The following is a 19,783-nucleotide window of genomic DNA, read 5'->3' on the forward strand; positions in this document are numbered from 1 at the left end:
TGGATTAAAGCTTAACAATTTATTTCACTCGATCGACTAATTTAAGCAATAGATTCAAAGCCATCTAAATGTAATGCTAATTTTGCCATAATAACCGCGAAAGAAAACAAAAGAGTAAAAATACCATATAAGAAATATAGGAGATGGTCTATTTTAGTCCATGTAATCTTAGTCATAGATTATTCTAACATATATATTTTAAAAAACGTAGTATATAAACTCCTCTCGTCAAATCTGAGTTTACAGACATTATAGTCTGCTTATGTCTCATGCTAACTCACAATAAATCATTAATATAATGATCCATGTAATTTAAATTTAAAAAATAATTAAAATCTATTTTAACCTCTATGGTTTTGACTATGAATTACTTAAACCCTTATAGTTTATTCATGTCTAAATAATCCTTATATTTTCAAAAACATAACATATAAGTTATTCTCGTTAAGTCTGAGTTAACATACGTTAGAGTGTGACATGTTGACGCATAATAAATTAATAATATAATGATATATGTAATTTAAGTTTTAAAAAAATTAAGACCACCATTAATGACGGGAAGAGACGTCGTCATGGAAGTGACCACCAGTAATAGCATCGAGTCGTTGCTATTTAGCAGGGCGTCATATGCACACAGCCTCTCCGGCGTTGGCAACGAGCTCAAGAGTTTCCGCTTCTGTCTTAGGCGGATATGCGTCGACCAATTCGATGCTAGGCATATAGTGATCTCCTGGTCCCTTTTTATCCTCTTGGGCGTCTTCATCCCCATCGTCTCTCACTTCGTCCTCTTTTGTGCCCTCACCCATCGCACTTAGGATGTGATGGTTCAACTCCTCCTCATCTCCGCCTTTGGCCTCTCCTACCTCTGTCTCTTTGCCTTTGTACATCGTTACGACCTCCGTCATTTTCTCTTCCTCGTCAAGATGGATCTTAACCCTTTTTAAAAATTAAATTACATGTATCATTATATTAATAATTTGCTATGAGTTAACATATCAGTAAGTAGACTATTAACTCAGACTTTACTAGATGGACTTATATATTATATTTTTTTAAAATATAACAGTTATTTTAGACATGAGTAAACCATAAAGACTTCAATAATCTATGACCAAAACCACGCTAAAATGAAACTTAATTTTTTTTAAACTTAAGTTATATGTATCATTATATTAATGATTTATTGTGAGTAAACAAATTCTAACATCTATTAACTTAGGTTTGACGAGAGAAGCTTATATTTTATATTTTTTTAAAATATAAAGATTATTTTAGTCATGAGTAAATCATAAGAATTTAAATGATTCATGACCTAAATATATATCTGATTTGGAGAGTAAGTAATCATGGAATGCAGTCGTGACACGGAAAGAGCAGAACGGAGGAAAGGTCAATATTTTTGAAAAAGAAAGGAAGATTGCCACCGGGGCAAGGCAAGCTAATGGTGATCAACGAGGGGACGATAACACGGCCTACATCTCCATCATTCAGCGTGATGAATGCAACTCATGGAGCAGCGTGACAACGCTGATGCCCTCCACAGTTATTTCGACGATGAGTTTTTGTCAAATTGTTTGCACGGGAAGTATCTGATCATTGGCAGCGATGTCTCTTCATGCACATCGACGGTGATGACTAAGCTAGTAAAGAATTCATCAGATCTTCCGAGATCCTGAGATGATCGTTAGATTTGGAGGTTAAATCCTACTTAAAGACAGGTTAGAATTGCAACTTGGAGAAAGATTTAGTTGTATTATGATTTTATTCAGTTATAGTTTGATCATGAATAGCACCCAAGTCATGTAGGAAATAGTCAAAATGAGTTCTAAGCATATCTGAAGATGGAAGTCATATAATCTAGGAGATACTTCAAATAAGTTTTAAGCATTTGACCTTATCGAAGGGCTGAGGCTGACATCCACATATCAATTCAGAAACCTAGGTTGTAAAGAAAAAGATAAACATATTAGAAACGCTCGTCATATATTTACAAAATACGGCATTCTGAGACTGTAAACTGATTAAAAAAAACAAATTCTGATTGGAATAAACCGTTCTTACAGTTCTTGAAGGCGAGGAAGGCGATGAGCTACCATTATTCATCCGAGTATGAGAGAGCTGAAGGATAGGACCTGGAGTTCCTGAAGCTAAAAGAAACGACACTGCTGGTAGCACAGGAAACTCTTGGTGTACAACACTTAAACACAATCTCCCCAAGAGCCATAAAAGCAGGGTCTTGTATTAGTGGTGGTAATTATAGTTGCAGTAATTTTATTTGGTTGTAGTCTGAAAATTTGGGTTTTCGCCTTCCATAAAAAGACTGTTGTCCAAAACAAGCAAAAAAAATTTCATACTTGCTGTATCAGAACCTATTAGTCATTAAAGTATTGATAAACTATCCGTATCTAATCAATATATTTAGCATGATAATTGAAACAGCCACGAAGTAAAAGAATTGTCTGTTTGGATATCAAATCAGTCTTGGACTTTACGGACTTGAATATGATGAGTAAACTCTGATCTCCAGATCGGGCGTGTACCACTCCGAACAAGAGTTACAGATTCTCCTTGCTTCAGATACTTGAGATTCTGTACCATTGTATAAAACATATAACATAGAATGAGCAACACATATAAGCAGGAAAAATACCAAGAAAAGAAAAATCAGAAGCAACATTTGCAGTACCATCAAATGTTTTATGGCCCTAGAGAATGTCTCATCTGCATTCTCATAGAACTGCATATGTATAGGCAACACCCCATGGTAAAGCGCCAGCCTCTGTTTAACTCTTTCCCTGCCAAAAATAATTTTACTAAAGTTACTACAAAAGGGAAAATGCTTAAAATCTTTTATCAAAAGATGTTCTTTTTTACTTTCTCAGTGGAAAGGATGTTACTAGATCCCATTTTTCTACACCCTTAACTTAGAAATGACTTGTTGAATGTTCTTTCCTTTCAGATATCATGAGGACATCAATGGCATCTAAAAGAAGACATTTGTGAATTTTAACTTTAAAAGCACTTATTGATTCGTAAGTGCATATATAGGCACCCTAACTGAGATGATTTCTTATACATGTTCGTCACAGGTATTCTGAGGACATCAATAAAATCTAAAAGAAAACACACATTTATCAATTTGAACTTAAAGAGAACTTACTGATTCGTAAATGCAAATATAGTTGAAGAAGGTCGAAAATGGCTTAAAAGTATAGGCATTGAACCAGTTTGAGTGAAAACAATAATAGGTGTGCCAAGAGTATTGGCCATGTTGGTTGCATGAAATGCAAACATTGCACTAATGTGCCCTTGAGAAACATCCCCACAATCTCCAGTCTGCAGAAAACAGGAGAGAAAAATGAATACAACCAGTGAGCATTAAGTGGATCTTCTGGAAACTTGAGTGTTGGTTGATAGAAAAGTTATAACATGATAATTTAAGACAAATTCCCAATTTAAAGTAGAATTAAAAATTATATTTTTACCATTCATCTTTTACCTAGGCATGCTTACCTGGATAGCTGCAGCAGTTGTGTGGAGAATGTCACTTAGCACTGTTGATTCAGTCCTTATTGCCACATTGTGCATTACTTTAACAGCTTTCAATGGGTACCTATGCCCAAAAATCAACTAAATATATTAAAATTAAAATAAATAGATTTACAGGACTACGTCATCAAACCATAAACTGCTAGAGAATCATATATGTCCAAACATTACAAAATCACATTATACAAACCCTTGGCAAAATCCTTCATTTTAAGGTTTTATTTTTTTACATTTATAAAAATGTATGAACTGCTGCTCTAGCATTTTATTGCAATTTGTTACATAAGTACTCTCACAACAAAGAACAGTCTATCCTAGTGATATTGTACATTCCATCACAAATCACAAACAATAAGACCTATTATACAAAGAATACTTACTTCCCATGAGCAGTTTCTCCTGATAGCATGATAGCATCTGCACCTTCTTTGACTGCAATTGCTATGTCAGAAACTTCTGCTCTTGTTGGAGTGGGATGGTTTATCATGCTTTCTAACATGTTTGTTGCCACAATGACTGGTTTCTGCATGCTTCTACATGTCCTGATTATCTCTTCCTGTTAAGATAAATTAAACCTAATTTTCAAAGAACAATGAGACAGCAGAAGTACTCGGACAAAGAAAACATAAATTTCTAGATTATAACACTAATGAACTGAAAAAAAAAAAGAAAAAAGAAAACCTTGAACCAGACTGGCCTTGTATCATTTGCCAGTTCGAACATGAAATTTCCCATTAGATTCTAGCGTTATCAGCAATCTTGTATTTGGACAATTACATGGCAAAATTTCTTGTAGAGCAAGTTGCTCAGACTTGGCAGAGACTCAGGTGCAAATATAAATCTGTGTTTGTACAAGCCCTTACATTTTTTAATATGGTTAAAACAATCCAAATTTGAAATATGTTATGAGGACACAGTCTTAAGGGTCCAAAATGATTATACATTTAAAATTATTTATGCATTTAATAAATAAATTTAACTAGATAATAGAGATGTTATGTGATTTCTTGGTATCCTATCTAATTTCTTGATGTTCTAAATATATCATTGACGAATACAATAATGGTTCATGTTGCATGTTGGTGAGTTAAGAAAGAGATGGTTGAATCAAACCAATTTCTAAAGAAACATTCTTATAATCTGCAAAGGAGTCCATTTCCAAATAGGTCGATTTTATAGGAAAATGTAAGGAACAAACAAAACAAAACAAAACAATGTTGTAAAAATACAACATTGTATATGTAAGCAGTTAATGCAAACCTGCAATAGAGGAACATCCTCAATTGGAAGTTCAGCACCAAGGTCTCCGCGTGCCACCATTGCCTACATATTCATCAAGTCATTGAGCAGCACATTCAAGCACAGAATGCTGACCCACAGATTGCATTAAAAAGTTTTTACACAGATGATTGAGCAACAGATTTTGAAATAGATGCAGAAGCACATGAATATACATTCATGCAAATGGTTGATACTTGATAGCACATAAATATAAACATGCAAAGCAAGAGACAGATGTGTAAGTACCAACTTGTACGAATTGGCATTTGTTTAACTAAAAAGATAATTTCTTAACCTAGAAGCAGCTCATAATGTGGCTTTTTGTGGAACATCTGGTTGCTTTTGGCAAATGAAGTACCATAAAATAAATAATCAAGAACATCATTGACATTTAGTGATGAACACCTTAGATGATATCAATATATGTGATATTCAAGATCTCGTCAAACTCAAGCTTTTTCTGATATTGATTCATCATCAGAAAAATCATGATAGTCTGTAATGTTCTACAATCAGGTCACAATTCTAAATTTATATTAGAGATGAGGACAATCAAATAGTCCAGGCTGTCAGGTAAGACAGACCAAACACAAACTTCCTTAAGCTTAAGAAACTAATTTGTAATCCATGTTGTGTTCTGATTAGAAAACCAATACTGAGCTGAGATCGACTCTGGCTAGGATAATAGGCAATCTGACCATATGTTTAGTCCTTGCTGCAATGAGGATATAGTCATGTTCATGTCAGGATTTCAGGTTCAGAAATTGGGTTCTGATCAGTATTTTAATACTTTTGGTCATAATCCAACTCCAAGTTAGGCCATAAATTTAGGGATGCAAATTGCATTCAGGCCACTAGAGATAATTCTCTCCTAACATTTGTATTTGTGTGAGTATTTGAAATTACAATGAAACTTTTAGAGACTGAGCTTGTTTTTTGTATTTTGCACGGAAGACTGACCTTGCCTCATTCAGTAAAGAAAAGGAATGAGCACCATAAATTTCCAAAAACACAAAGAAGACAGAAGTACCACCTTATTTGGTTCTTAAAAAGTTAATGACAAATACATAGTCTTCCAACATTTTATTACATCCTACAACTTGGCCTCAATAGCAAAAGTTTAAGAAATTAGAAGTGATAATTTTAGCATTGAATAAGTGAAGCTTAGAACCTAGCAAACAATGCCTTACCCCATCTGAAGCAGAAATTATGGCCTGAAGGTTTGGAATTGAATCAGCACTTTCTATTTTAGGGATAATGTGTATATCTGCATGGCAACCTTATTGACAGCAGAGTTGAAGAAATGAAACAAAATAAGATTGCCATGAATTAGTGAACAGACACAATATAAGTATAGCAGTGTTCGAGGTTTACTTCTGAGAAATTCTTTTAATTCATGTATCACTTTTGCATCTTTAACGAATGAAACTGCAAAGAAATCAACTTCGTTGTCCACACCAAACTTAATATCTTCCCAATCCTTTTCTGCATGAACACCAGTACTGTTAGGAAATATTTATCAGACACCATAACCAGTAAAAAGAAATTCAACAAGAAGAAATTTCTAAATATTTTAAAAAAGAAGAAAATTGAAAACCTGTAATGGATGGAAGAGTAGCACTTTTGCCGCGCACATTTAAGTGTCGCCTTGATTTTAGTTCTCCACCATCAATTGCTGTGCACTTGACTGTATCAGGAGTCTTGGCCCTTACAGCTAGTGACATCATCCCTCCTACCAGAATGTCAAGAATCATGTAAAGTTAGCAACATTGCATCAGAAGCTTGTGTACATTCATATTTATGTTAGACAGGTATAGCATGAAGTGTGATCATGAACAATGATAAAAGAAGCTACCCCTGAAGATGTATGAGACTATGACCAATCCTTCTGGTGCTGCATTTTTTATCCGAAAGTTATCAGGATCACAGCTAAAAAGTAAAGAAAATAAAGATCTAACCGTACATCATTCCTTGCACGCACAATGTTTTGTTGATTGCACAAAAGAAAAGATAATGTTAGTGATCACTCTGATATCATTTTCTTGGTTTTCCTCCTAAACATGACTTGACAACAATTAATTCGCCAATTTTTTTACAGACAGATTCTCATTCTTTCAATAGCAGCATGTTACTTCTCACACTAGCCACATAACAAAATTACCACTAAGTTTATTCTTATCAGGTTAGACAAGTTTGATAAATAGAATCAATCGGCTTATTCATCATTATGCGAACAATTTAGACAAGTTCCAGATTACTAATGAATTTAGCATAAGAGACGGAAGAAAATTAGTGTTGATAAAAATCTGCTCTCACCATCAACCAAGAGAACATCTCCAACTTCCACATCATTAACAAAGTCATCATAATTCACACTCACAGTGTCTTCAGAGCTAACTCCTCTTTTGATAGTAAAGTTGAATTCCTGACCTTCCTTGAGCAAGATAGGTTGTGGCAAATCTCCACTTCTTACCTCAGGACCCTGCACGAGAAAAATATGGTCATGAGGGTTGGGGAATGAAGTTGAGGATCCCAAACTTGCAACTTTTGTTCATGCATTGTTGAAGTATGTCACATGCATGATGTGGGCTTAAAACACAGACATCAATTTGGTTATCCAAATATTAGCAAAAAGGTAGTGCCCATGACAGTGGTTCCACACCATCTTAGATCAGCCAACCTTTTGCTGAGGCAATCCAATAGAAGTGATGGTCATAATCTATGTGGAAGTGCCCATGTGAAGCAACCAAATGGCAATGTTGCCTATGAGCTATGTATATATATGCTAGTATGAGGCAGTCAACCCCTGCCCATTCCCAAGTGGAGGGCATTGTGGGTGTTTAGAGCTATTCAGACAGGAGTCATTATGCCAATCTGAATCCTACATGATTGAATTCCCAAATAGGATTGATGATAGTTACACCAAAAAAAAAAAAAAACAGAAAGTTTGTCACAAAATGTCAATGGTATCCCCCCATTCAAAAGCATGATCCTGGGATACAACAATCTAGTTTAAATGAGATTGCTAATAAATATCTTGATGATGATGTAAAGCCACCATCAGATAAAATCATTCAAGAAGCCACGGAGTCTATACAGTGTGACCCTCGTATGCAACAACTTGTTTAGCCCTATCAGGATGAACATCAAAATTTCTATTATAATTAAAAAATCATCTTCCACAAGCTTGTTACTACAATAATATTGAATTTACGATGCATGGTACAAACAGGGTACCAGGGTAGACAGTGATGAATAATATTGGAGTGTTGTTACGTAGCCCAGTTTTTGAATTGATGATACCAATTTCAATAAGGTTGGTGAAGGATTAATGGAACATGAGCTCATCTTTTCTGAAAACCAGATGCAGCCTACTGCATTAACCTAATGGTGGATACTAATGACAGCCTATTGCTTAAAATGATAATGGCAAAGGCACAAAGCAACATTGTTTCATTTATAATCATCACTGCGGGGCATGCATTGATGAAGAGATTCTTGGAAGAGAATGGTTGATACAATTCTTTTACAAAACAACAGTGTTTCATTTTATAATCATCACCGTGACACATAGTATTTTAAACATAGTCTCGATTATATTTGTTAATGTGATCATATTACAAAACAAGAAAGCAAAAGAATGAATGGTTGATACAATTTGGAATGACGCACATAAAGTATGTTTGAGAAACATATCAATGAAACATTTACTAAAACAAGACATCAAATACTCAAAGAGATGTTTGTGATTATACATTGTACCTTGGTGTCCAGCATTACAGCAATAACATTGTCTTTGTGTTGGTAATTGTATTCCTTAACCAAATCAATGATCTTCTGGTGCGACTCATGATCACCATGAGACATATTAAGCCGTGCAACATTCATTCCCTCCTCTGCTAATTTCCAGATCATTTCACGTGTGTTCGTCGAAGGACCAACTGTACATACTATCTTTGTCTTCCTGTGAAAATCAGGTGGTAGCCTTGTTTCCCCAATTGGAACACTCAACTGGAACTCGTGCAATGCATTTAGCTTGTCCTGAAGAAATTGTAGACCCAATTTCGTCAGAAATAAGGATAGAGGCTATTAATTTAAACTAGATGTCTCTAAAATGCTTCTTGCACAAACCATCAGTTAACAGGTCACAACCACCTATTTACGTCCGTAACCATCAAAGGGCAGTCAATACAAAGAATCCTTATAAGACGAATGCATAAGCTATTCAAAAAGACAACTTGTGCAAACAAAAAGAACATCTAGCAAGCTTGAACCAGCTGAAAAGTGATCGAGCTGGAGCATGGAGCTTCAAATTAGAGGATCCAACTGTTCCACTCAGTCCTCCCTCTTCACGGATCGGTGAGTGGCATAGCTGCGAAGGCCCCATCCTAACCTTCCAAACCCTAGCTTGTTGCGTCTCCGATTCCCGAATGAAAACCACAAATGCCATTCACAATCAACCAAACACTTCCAAAGCAGACCGAAATCAACAATAGGGAGTCAAGAACTCACCGAGCAGACAGGAGCGCCGATCTCCTCGGTAAGGTCGTCCCGCCTCTCCGCTGCCCTCATCGATCTCACGGAGAGCCCGACGGTAGCGTTCAGCCTGGCCCCTCGCCGTCCCCTTCCATTTTTATGGAACGTCCGGCCGACGCACCGCGATGAGGCCAGGCCGCCGATCTCCGTCATCGTTGCCATTATAGTCCAAAGGGAGATGACGGGAGAGGAGTCGCTTCTGCCCTTTCGAAAAACGACGCGACGGCACCTCTTTCGTGGGGTTGCAACTCAAAGATACTTATAGCATGTCACCGCCGAGGCGCCCTACTTCGTTGGTTCAGAGCGGTAAACAAATATGAACGGCGACAAAATAACGAACGACAACGGAAAAAATGAGAACAGTACAAATGGACGGTCGAGATGACCAAACGTGTTTAAATATCTTGTCAAGTCCTACTCGCATTGGACCCCACTGACCAGTGTTTTCTAAGTGGCTCTTCATGTTTCTTTTTGTGTTCTTCCGACGGCTCTTTCTTGTCTTCTTTTTATCGGACGTGCAATATATAGGACACAATTTTTTTTCATTTTTTTCAAATTGCTATCCTTTATTTGTTATAATCCTAAAATATTTCACGATTGTAATTCTGGTTTTTATAGAGTATTATTTTCGGATCAATTCAGCCTGTGAACCAATTCACCAGAAAGGTTGAATTTACGTTGTGGCTTGTCAGAGATATTTTGAGGAATATGGCAAAACATATCTTTAATTTAAAAATATCCTAATTATCTCTTAAATTTTTTGTGTAAGTTATAGTGTTTTGATCTGTTATATTATTTTATAAGGATTTTGATTATCTACTTGAAAACATTATAAATGATCTAAATAGATTATTAACCTCAACCAAACTAACTTTAAACCTAAAAATATAATATTTTAATTATCTATAAGCAATAACAACCCAAGAACATAATATAATGTTATTTGTAGTGTTTTCAATACATCAATAAAATACTATAAATGATATTATAAATATTATAAATAATTAAAATAAAAATACCAGTTGAAAATTTTAATAAAAAATTTTGAGGGATATTTTTAAATTAAATATATTTATTTTAAAAATTATATATATATATATATATATATAGTTAGTATTGTTGACGATGATTGTGACAGTGATAATGACAATAAATACAGTAACTGTACACCAAATTATATCTATAAGTAAAAATTATTTATTATATATTTTGTGTCGTAGATATGCAATCAAATTAATTGACCCATCGAACCAAAGACACGTGTTTCATTTACACTGGCCCGGGACAACAATATTTTTCCTCTTTTTTTGTTTTTTAGAATTTACAAGATAATTTTGGAAGGTATTTGTGGATAGATTCGGCACGTCACGAAGTATCTAAAAATGAATGTTGGGTTGGCAGCGGAAAAGAATGTCCAAAAGTGAGAGGGGTAGAACGATAACTTTGCCGTCGGCGGTTTCGTTATTCCTTCATTATTTCCTCAGTGATTTGTTTATTAGCGTCCGCTGTTTCTGCGCCCTTCCCGAATTAAAGGCAGCCTTTTGTCATCGTCATTGTTCGTGTTCGATTACAGTATCTGCTTGCCTTTAGTACTGAAAAGTTGTGAGTTAAGCACTTTCCTTTTTGTTTTCTTTTCCTTAAATTGGGGATTAAGGAGATTCGTTGTTGACTGCATACAACCATTTTTGTTGATATAAAGAATTGGGGAGGCAGCGTCTCAGATTTTTGGGTGGCGAAAGACTGTGATCAGAACCGGCCGAGGAAATATCTGCCTGTTTTTTCCAGGTGAGATCTCACTTTGTCTCTGGTCGACACGGAATTAGCTGCTGCAGGTCGTCTAAATCATTTCGAATTTATTCGAATCGATCGTACCAGATTCAGATTACTCGCGCTGTTTCTCTTCCTTCGGCAACCAATTGTCTCATTACTTTGAATACATCGCTGTAAACTATTTGTTTCATTTTTTTATTTTTCATCGGGGAATTCGACGGTCTCGCGTCTTTGGTACTCCTAGATGTGTCAGATAGACGGGGCAGCCGGTCGTCATGATTTCAACTAAAAAAGGCAGGTTTTTTGGAGTAAATTTTTAGCAAAGGAAGAATCAAGGTGTTATTTTCTCTTTTTTTTTTCCCAAAAGAGAGACATAATTTTGGTGAAATTTGGTTATTTTCCTTTATTTTTTGGTAAAATAAGCTGGTCAAGAAATTGTTTCACATAATTTTTAAGCTCGGCGGACTCCATTTGTTCGATGTAATGTGGCTGATGTACTTCTTCACATGTTGCCATTATGTAGCCAAGAGAGAAGGAGAAAAGGAACATCCCTTCTTCTGATAAACTATTGCAACAAAGGTAGTCTGATCCCGGCTGCATTGTTGGCCAAGAAGTTCTGCTTTTAGACTCTGCCATGGGTTTGATCCCGCTGGATTGTAACTTGTCCTTCCTTGGGTAGAAAAGATTATATTCTAAAATCTGATTTAGCAGCTCGGTTTTTGAAGATTTCTCATTTACTCTCTACTCCTTTTTTGCTCTTAAGCTTGATTGTCAGTGGCAATCTAAGAATTTCTCTTTCAGTTTCAAGCACCAGAGTAAAATATTTCATTCTCATTTTCTAGCATGTAAAAGAAACTTTTTCTAATTAATGGTTAAGTAGCTGAATTAGTGACCATGAAGTTCTTAGATTCAGATAGTAGTTTGCCTTTTCCTGATATGTTGGGTTCAAGAGGAAAACGGCACACAGTTTTCTGGTTGTTTGATGTCAATTTCAATTACTTTTTTATTTAGACTTGGGAAATTTTTTGGTTTATTCAGCAGAGACATAGTCAAAAGTCTACTATTTGACTATATATTTCATAGGACTGAATTCTTCAATAACAAATCAAAAGTTCATTGTTTGATGCTACTGTCTTTTCTAAACATGTAACTGTTATATGATATCTAATGAAATTATTATATATTACTACAGTGTAACTTTATCACTTTCAGTTCAGAATTAGTAGATTTTATTGTAAATCAAGGATCTGCTGCTAGATTTCAGTTCTACCATATTTTTCTTTCAAATTGTTTGATACATATATCTTTTTCCTTTTTGATTTAAATATGTGCCGTTGAATCAAATGTTTTATATTTTTCAGAATCCTTGTTGAAGTAATCATGAGAGACTAGTTACTTTGTGTTTTTGTGTCCTTTCCTTTTTGCAGGATGTTATATGCTAACTTTTACACATGGGCTTATGCTCTTATTTTATTGATACTCCTGAAAGCAGAAGCAAACTTCGTAGATATTACATATGTTGAAAGTGCTATACCCAAAGGTGCAGGTGCGATTTTGTTACCGAGAATTGGTTTTCTACCTTCATTTTCTGGATATTCCGGATGACTCAATCTGTCCTTTTAATTATTGAAACTGCGCACCTAGATGCAATAAGTTTATGGATGTGATATTATTTTGCAGTATGTTTGGATGGAAGCCCTCCAGCTTATCATCTATCCCCAGGTTTTGGATCAGGTGTCAATAATTGGTTGGTCCATCTTGAGGTATACTATATCCCATTGCCATTGCCGGCAAAGTTTGGCTAATATTTGTAATACTACTAGGTTATGGAGATTCATATGGTTAGCATTATTTCCTTTGCGCTCTTAATTTAAAGCAACAATTGACTCTTCGCCAATAATTTATACAAGTTCATAGGACATATTACTTCCTTTTTGTCCACTTATATGCAAATTTATGCTTGCTTATCAGTAATGTTCTTTGTGCCTGAACCTGCCTAGGGTTTTCATTTTATTTTCAGGGAGGAGGGTGGTGCAACAACATAACAACTTGTCTAGCTCGAAAGAACACCCGTTTAGGTTCTTCCGGACAAATGGCAAAACAGCTTGCCTTTTCAGGGATCTTAAGCAATACCCAATCATTTAATCCAGGTATAGCACAAAGCTTTTGTACGAAAATTTTAATTGTCTTTCCTCCATGAACTGTGCCTTGGTCAGGTGGCTGCTCTTTTCATCTTGAAGAGGTTCTGGGTTCAGGTACTTGTAGAGGTGGCACCCAAGTCCTAGTTAATTCTCTAGGAGGGGATGATCCCCTTTATTACTCAGAAAAGAATGCTTTTTCTTTATTATTTAATTCTCTCACCAAATAAGTAACGACGAAGCTATTTTGTTGTTCAAGATTTGCAAGATTTTTGTTTTTCCTGAGCAAAAGCATCGGTGCTGACCAATTTTCAAGTAAATTTGAAAATACAGTTTCTGTGAACTTGAAATAATTTTGCTTGGCCATGAGTTTGGGTCTACCTTCACCTTATTGTATAAAGCACAATAAATCTTAGTTTTACTCAAGGTCTGTCGTACCGTATTATACCGGTGTTTCGATTCGGGCTCGGTACCGGTACGGTATGGTGTACCGAGTAGTACACTCAGGTGCACCGCGCACTGTAGCAGTGATACAGTGCTGCTACAGTGCGGACCAGTACCGAACGGTCCACGTACCGCTAGCCTGTCGGACCGGTACGTACCGCCTGTACCGGGCGGTACGATTCGGTATGGCAGACCTTGGTTTTACTGATTCATGTAATCCCTTGCCAACTTTTCTTTACTTTAACATGTAAGTTGAATCAAGAATATTCACTGGTAGACTGGCTGGTTTTTCCAGCATATTCAATATTCAAGTCAGTTTCTTGTTTCTAAATAGATGCCACAATCTATTATAAATGTGCAATCCTAGAAAGGGTCATGCTTAAATGTTAAGTTCGTTGTCAGAATCTGCACAAAGACAACTAACTTTTCACTCGTGATGAGTAACTAGTTATCTGTTCTCTTAGAATAAAAAGATAATAAAATTTGTTCGATCAATTTAAACGGAATTACTTTATGCTCCAATGTCATTCCATGTCAAAATTAAAAGAAGGCCCATAAGGACTTACCAACCCAAGTACGATCAGTAATCACCAATCAAGCTGCTGATTGGCTATGTTGGTTACACTAGAACCTTCACTGAACTTTGTAATAACTGAATATGAGTTGGAACAGGATTATTGTCACTGAAAACCTCGGGTCATTCTTTTGCAAATAGAAGAGGTACAATGTCTGCAAGACTATATGATTACATAACTTCGTTCTGCTAATGAATAATTTTCACCTTAAAGTCTGTTGTATATATCATGCATGCTTTTTTATCCAACACTCGCAATATCGAACAATTTATAATCTAAATACTTTTGCAACATTTTCTGATTGGACCGATGATATCCAGACTTCTACAACTGGAATAAGGTCAAGGTTCGTTACTGCGATGGTTCATCATTCACGGGAGATGTAGAAAGAGTTGATCCTGTGAGTCTGACTGACCTTGCCTCTGCTGCTGCAATAATTTACTTCTGAATATGACTTTTGGGTCTTGTACCGAAACAAGATCGTAAAACTTGGGCCATCACAAAATAATTGTAATTTTTAATGTTGGTTAGGCTACCAATCTTCATTACAGAGGAGCCAGAGTGTGGCTTGCCGTGATGGAAGAACTACTTGCAAGGGGAATGAGCAAGGCAGAAAATGTATGCTTCTAGATGCTAATTTATTGTTCCTATCGATCAGTTACATTCATAACATAGTGGCTGCAGGCTCTTCTTTCTGGCTGTTCAGCTGGAGGATTGGCTTCCATACTCCATTGCGACAGCTTTCGCAACCTTCTTCCAGCAAGTGCCAAGGTTAAATGCCTTTCAGATGCTGGTTATTTCATAAATGTGTAAGCTGTGCACTCTTGTCTTTTTTTTTTCTTTTTTTGCCGACGGTAAGTGATGAAGGTAGGATGTTATCACGTTACCCTTTTCGTTCAAGATTCTGAGGACATTTAAGTTTTCAGTTATCATTGGCTATATCCAGGATAATTTTTGTTGGTTGTGCTATTGGCAGGAAAGATATTTCTGGAGCTGAACACATCAAGGCCTTCTACAATGATGTGGTGACAACACATGTATTCTTCTTATTGCAAATTACTTGCGATGAGTTCCTATACCATTATCAGTGCATGACCTTGATTGTTATTCTACATGTCTTTCAGGATGCAATCTATAGTTATTAGTATCAATGAACTTCAGTCTACGATTAGTTTTGTAACCACTCTTCATTGATACAAGTTTCTGCATTCTTTTCAGGGATCAGCAAAGAACTTGCCTTTATGCACTTCGATGATTGAACCTGGGATGGCAAGTATCGTTAAAATCATTATGCATTGGAGCACTTGCTATATTTCACTAATGCCTTCAAATATAAATACAGTGTTTTTTCCCACAATACATGGCTCAGGAGATAGAGTCACCACTGTTCATTTTAAATGCAGCTTATGACTCATGGCAGGTATGAAAAACATATATCACACCAACTTTTCTTAGATATCTATTTTGCAGGTGAACATGAACCTATATCATTTGTAATTTGAATCTCAATAGAAAGAAATTTTATGTGATCTTGGACGTCTATAAATTTATGATGATATGTTTTGCATGAATGTTTTCACCAAAATCCCTTTCGTTGGACCTTCCTTCTTTTGTAATTTATATACTTCAGTGCTAATAATACTTAGAAGAATGATTGAATATTTAGACATTAGGAATGGGCCTGACATTTCTCTTTTTTCTGTGTTGTTTCATTTAAGTAAGAATTCACTTGACTATGAAGCGTTCCCATTTCAGATAAAGAATATTTTGGTACCGACGGTTGCTGATCGTCATGGTAGTTGGCATAACTGCAAGCTTGATATAAAGCTGTGCTCTTCAGCTCAACTTCAAATAATGCAAGGTTAGTACTCTAATTTCTAGGCTTCCTGTTGGATCATTGTCTCTATGCATATCATACCGGTTGCAACCAATTAGCATTACTTAATGAACTGAAACCCTTTTAAGTGTTAGACTAAGGAGATACAATCACCTGCTCGGTTGAACAGCATTAATGACAGAAATACTTTTGCATAACAGAGTTCAGGCTGGAGTTTCTGAATGCAGTGAATGGATTAGGGACCCCATCCTCTAGAGGTCTGTTCATCAATTCATGTTATGCCCACTGCCAATCAGAAATGCAGGAGACATGGTTCCTTCCCAATTCTCCTATGCTTGACAAGATAGTAAGTCCCATAAACTTTCCAATTAAGCGACCCATGATCACCATAAATTTTATAGCGTCACGACTCATCATTACTTTTAGCTATTTATGCTGTTCTTTTAACTTTGCCATGTCTTTAGTTCCTGTTGTTGAAAATGAAATATTACTCTACTCTTTCTGACGAATTCTGCAATTGTGCAGCCAATTGCAGAGGCAGTCGGAGACTGGTTTTACAATCGAAGCGCCTTCCAGAAGATTGACTGCCCATATCCTTGTGACTCAACTTGCCACAACATTTCTTTACAGGACAACTCAGAAGCATAGCAATTAATTCCTCCTCCATTCATTCTTCTAATTGTCACGTTATTTTTGTTGCATCAATCCAAGCTCGCATGAGCAGGAAATAAATAGTGTCTTCCAGAATAAGATTAGTGTCTTGCATTACAGGACAGTTATTCACAATATATATGTACAAGAGTTCAATTTCTCTTGATATTTTACAGATTTAACAAAGGAAACAATACAGGCTTAGCAGATATTTATTTTCTCAAAATTGAAAGCTGTGCTTTTGTTAGCTTCCTCAGCAGCTTTTACTGCTAGAGTTGGAGAAAACTAGGCAGTAATCTTTCCGGTTCTTATTCCACAACTATGCAATGGAAATTTTGGTACCAAAAGAGGGGTTACCCATTGAAAAAGGTTGAATCTGAATAATTTTAAATTTTTAAATGATTTTTTTGATCAATGTCGATATTTAGGAGTTCAATATAATTGATGTGAATAATTCATTTGACTAAAAAATTTTAGGTATGTGAATTCTGATTAAGTCATCATTTTACCCTTTGGCATTCATGAGTTTTTGATTTCATTATTTCTCGATCAGACTAAACATACTTATTAATTTTTTTACTCAAGAACTTTTAAATATCCAATATAAAAAAAAAAACTTTGTGAAGGTAAAAATGTCATTACCTAAGTTTGATCATCTTTTTCCTTGCAAATATCTTTAAGGATATGTCCTTTCCGCGTAAAAGTTTTTGTATGTAAAAGAATTATCAATTTTTTTTTATTGCATGTAAAAGATATATATCGTTCAAAATAAACCTTTTTAATGGTAAAATAGTTTAAAAAGCAATTTCATTTTGCAAACACATCAAAATCCGATTAAAAAATTTAATGTTTATTGAAGTTTATTTCCAAAAGAAGAGATATATTAAAAGAAACATAACCATATATATTAATTAACTTGAGTTGGGTGTTTGAAACCTTAGACCTCAAAGGCATATATATTTTTAATTTAAAAGTGTTAATTAATTTGACTGATAAAGATTTATCAGTTCATCACGATTGATTGATAAAGACTTTGACAATTCATCGATCCTCCCTCGAATCTCTCTGACTTGAGTTTGACCAAGTAATGCCAATATTGCACCACCTAATATTGTGATAACTCTTCGAGCCGTAGTAGTTAGTGGTCCCAATGCCGGTGCTAAACGCTACCTTTGCGACGATCGTTAGCTTCTCGAATCAATCGATCACGAGTCACTGACTTCCAAACCACGGCATCTGTGATCGTCGTAAAAGCCTCTATCAAAAACCAGGAGTCGTTGACTTCCATGAATTTGTCGTGGTACATACATAACGTACTCAATCGTTCTAACATGACAATGTCAACGAACCGTATCTTTCGCCTAATGCTGTCATAAGACCAAATCCTTACCGGCAAACCATCCGAGTAACTCTCGGAGCCTGGATGCAGAATTATGGAGGCTACAAAGTCAACGGAGTCGACGGTTGTAATCGAAGTCTTCTCCCCCGTTGATATTTGAATAGCAACTCTGTTTTTGGTCGTCTCGATTTTGAATTGTTCTCCGCGGATCGATCGTCGGTCACAGCGGGAAGGTTGTCTCGGTACGGCGAATCGGATGCAATGCGATCACGTTGACCGACATCCAGGGGGGCAGAATCAACGGCGTTCCTCGGTCGGGACCGAGTCAAGGTCAAGTCAATGATGATCACCTGTCTCGGTTCGGCGAACCGCAAGTATTCCCATCACCTCTATGCTTGTCTCGGTACGGCGAATCGCAAATATTCCCATCGCTTGCATACTTTACTTGGTAACGCCCAATCGCAAATGATGCAGTCACGTTGACGGTTGACTTTCCAAGAGCTTTTGTTTTGGAGAAGTCAATGGTTAGGGAATCAGAAGGTGGGACCCATGGACACAAGAAAGTCAAGCCATGGTCCACAGGCGATGTCGGCCGCATGAGAGCCACCCGATTTCTGCTTCCTCCACACAGAACTGAACTCAAGACTCTAAGAACAAATTTGGATTGTTCGAGGGCTTTGTCTTTTTTTATTATTCACCATCTCAAGATGACAGGGAAGCATTCCATTAGGGTTTGATATGATTATGTTGTGTGTGGACTTTGTGGAGGCATTGCATCCAAAAACATCATTTGAGGATAAAAAATAATTTTAAAGTCATAAATATTTATGATATGTGTCTCATAATATTATGGTCCTTTCATGTTTTTAATGTAATTTCTTTCAACTTTATTTACCAGTAAACGAAAGGATTCATATAGGTTATATACCATAAAGATAAGCATGAGTTTCACTTTTGGTTCTTATACTATACAAGAGCTCTAAATTATGGCAATGGATGAGAAAGAGATTTCTACTCCAGTCACCCTCTAATCATCGAACTAAACAATCAATTTTATCCCTTTTTTTATCATAATTTTACCATATTATTTTATATTCTTAATGTTATTTCTTTGTTCTTTACCAGTAAGCACAGGGATTCACGTAGGTTACACCATAAAGTTGTTATGGGCATAAGTAAGTTCCATTTTTGGTGCTTACCCTATAGAAGAGCTCTAAATTATGGGAATGGATAAGAAAGTAATTTTCACTCAACTCACTCAAATCATTGAACTAAACAACCAATTTTATCCCTTTTTTTAACCATAATTTTGATGCACTACATAACAAATTTAAGAACATCTCACTTCTTCAAAAAATATAACGTAATATCCCCACACAATCAAAAATGTCCCCACGCAATCAAAAAGAATAATAGGAACTCTAAAAAAAATATATATATCTTTTATAAATGGAGAAAACTTAAGACAATCGATGGAAAATTTTAAAAAGAAAATAAAAAATAAAAACTCCTACGATTGAATATTTTTGTTGACTTGTATCGATCATCTTAACGAGATATAAAAAAAATAAAGTTATCTTATAGAGGGAGAGAATACTTCAAAATCAACGATAATGAGTAATGAACGTAATTAAAGGTCAATATTTAGATTAATTCAACACTC

The 19,783-nt window shown here is 35.7% G+C and overlaps 2 protein-coding genes across 6 annotated transcripts; one reads left to right on the forward strand and one right to left on the reverse strand.

The window, feature by feature from the left end:
* Positions 1-2,245: 2,245 nt before the first annotated feature.
* LOC103983054 (pyruvate kinase isozyme G, chloroplastic) lies at positions 2,246-9,608 on the reverse strand. Of its 2 annotated transcripts, none has more exons than XM_009400196.3 (12): positions 9,343-9,608; positions 8,593-8,871; positions 7,147-7,312; positions 6,428-6,562; positions 6,205-6,315; positions 6,021-6,109; positions 4,810-4,872; positions 3,930-4,105; positions 3,514-3,613; positions 3,161-3,336; positions 2,687-2,795; positions 2,246-2,589 (listed from the first exon to the last, which is right to left on the reverse strand). In XM_009400196.3, exons 1-12 carry the CDS (start codon positions 9,526-9,528, stop codon positions 2,476-2,478), a joined length of 1,704 nt encoding a protein of 567 aa, XP_009398471.2. In that variant the 5' UTR covers positions 9,529-9,608; the 3' UTR covers positions 2,246-2,475. The 2 variants fall into 2 exon arrangements, with proteins under 2 accessions (XP_009398471.2, XP_065001882.1); XM_065145810.1 differs by lacking the exon at positions 9,343-9,608 and adding an exon at positions 9,158-9,293.
* Positions 9,609-10,752: 1,144 nt separating this feature from the next.
* LOC135584925 (pectin acetylesterase 8-like) lies at positions 10,753-16,992 on the forward strand. 4 transcript variants are annotated; one of them, XM_065149752.1, is made up of 15 exons: positions 10,753-10,968; positions 11,066-11,151; positions 11,660-11,715; positions 12,564-12,682; positions 12,817-12,899; positions 13,157-13,286; positions 14,614-14,693; positions 14,825-14,911; positions 14,978-15,102; positions 15,270-15,330; positions 15,512-15,562; positions 15,636-15,713; positions 16,049-16,154; positions 16,331-16,476; positions 16,656-16,992. In XM_065149752.1, exons 4-15 carry the CDS (start codon positions 12,565-12,567, stop codon positions 16,776-16,778), a joined length of 1,188 nt encoding a protein of 395 aa, XP_065005824.1. In that variant the 5' UTR covers positions 10,753-10,968; positions 11,066-11,151; positions 11,660-11,715; position 12,564; the 3' UTR covers positions 16,779-16,992. The 4 variants fall into 4 exon arrangements, with proteins under 4 accessions (XP_065005824.1, XP_065005823.1, XP_065005822.1 ...); XM_065149751.1 differs by lacking the exon at positions 11,660-11,715 and having other exon boundaries at positions 10,753-10,972; XM_065149750.1 differs by lacking the exon at positions 11,660-11,715.
* The last annotated feature ends 2,791 nt before the right edge of the window (positions 16,993-19,783 follow it).

This window comes from Musa acuminata, chromosome BXJ3-4, assembly GCF_036884655.1.
Source record: "Musa acuminata AAA Group cultivar baxijiao chromosome BXJ3-4, Cavendish_Baxijiao_AAA, whole genome shotgun sequence".
In the NCBI taxonomy this organism is placed as follows: Eukaryota; Viridiplantae; Streptophyta; class Magnoliopsida; order Zingiberales; family Musaceae; genus Musa; species Musa acuminata.

Excerpts from the sequence above, each read along its gene's own strand:
- LOC103983054 (XM_009400196.3), bottom strand. The coding sequence starts at position 9,528 with ATGGCAACGATGACGGAGATCGGCGGCCTGGCCTCATCGCGGTGCGTC. Across the intron at positions 4,873-6,020 it reads TAATTTCTGCTTCAGATGGG|GCAATGGTGGCACGCGGAGA; the intron begins GTAAGGCATTGT and ends ATGAATATGTAG. Across the intron at positions 3,337-3,513 it reads CAACTGCTGCAGCTATCCAG|ACTGGAGATTGTGGGGATGT; the intron begins GTAAGCATGCCT and ends TGTTTTCTGCAG.
- LOC135584925 (XM_065149751.1), top strand. The coding sequence starts at position 12,565 with ATGTTATATGCTAACTTTTACACATGGGCTTATGCTCTTATTTTATTG. Across the intron at positions 14,912-14,977 it reads GAATGAGCAAGGCAGAAAAT|GCTCTTCTTTCTGGCTGTTC; the intron begins GTATGCTTCTAG and ends TAGTGGCTGCAG. Across the intron at positions 16,155-16,330 it reads TCAACTTCAAATAATGCAAG|AGTTCAGGCTGGAGTTTCTG; the intron begins GTTAGTACTCTA and ends TTTGCATAACAG.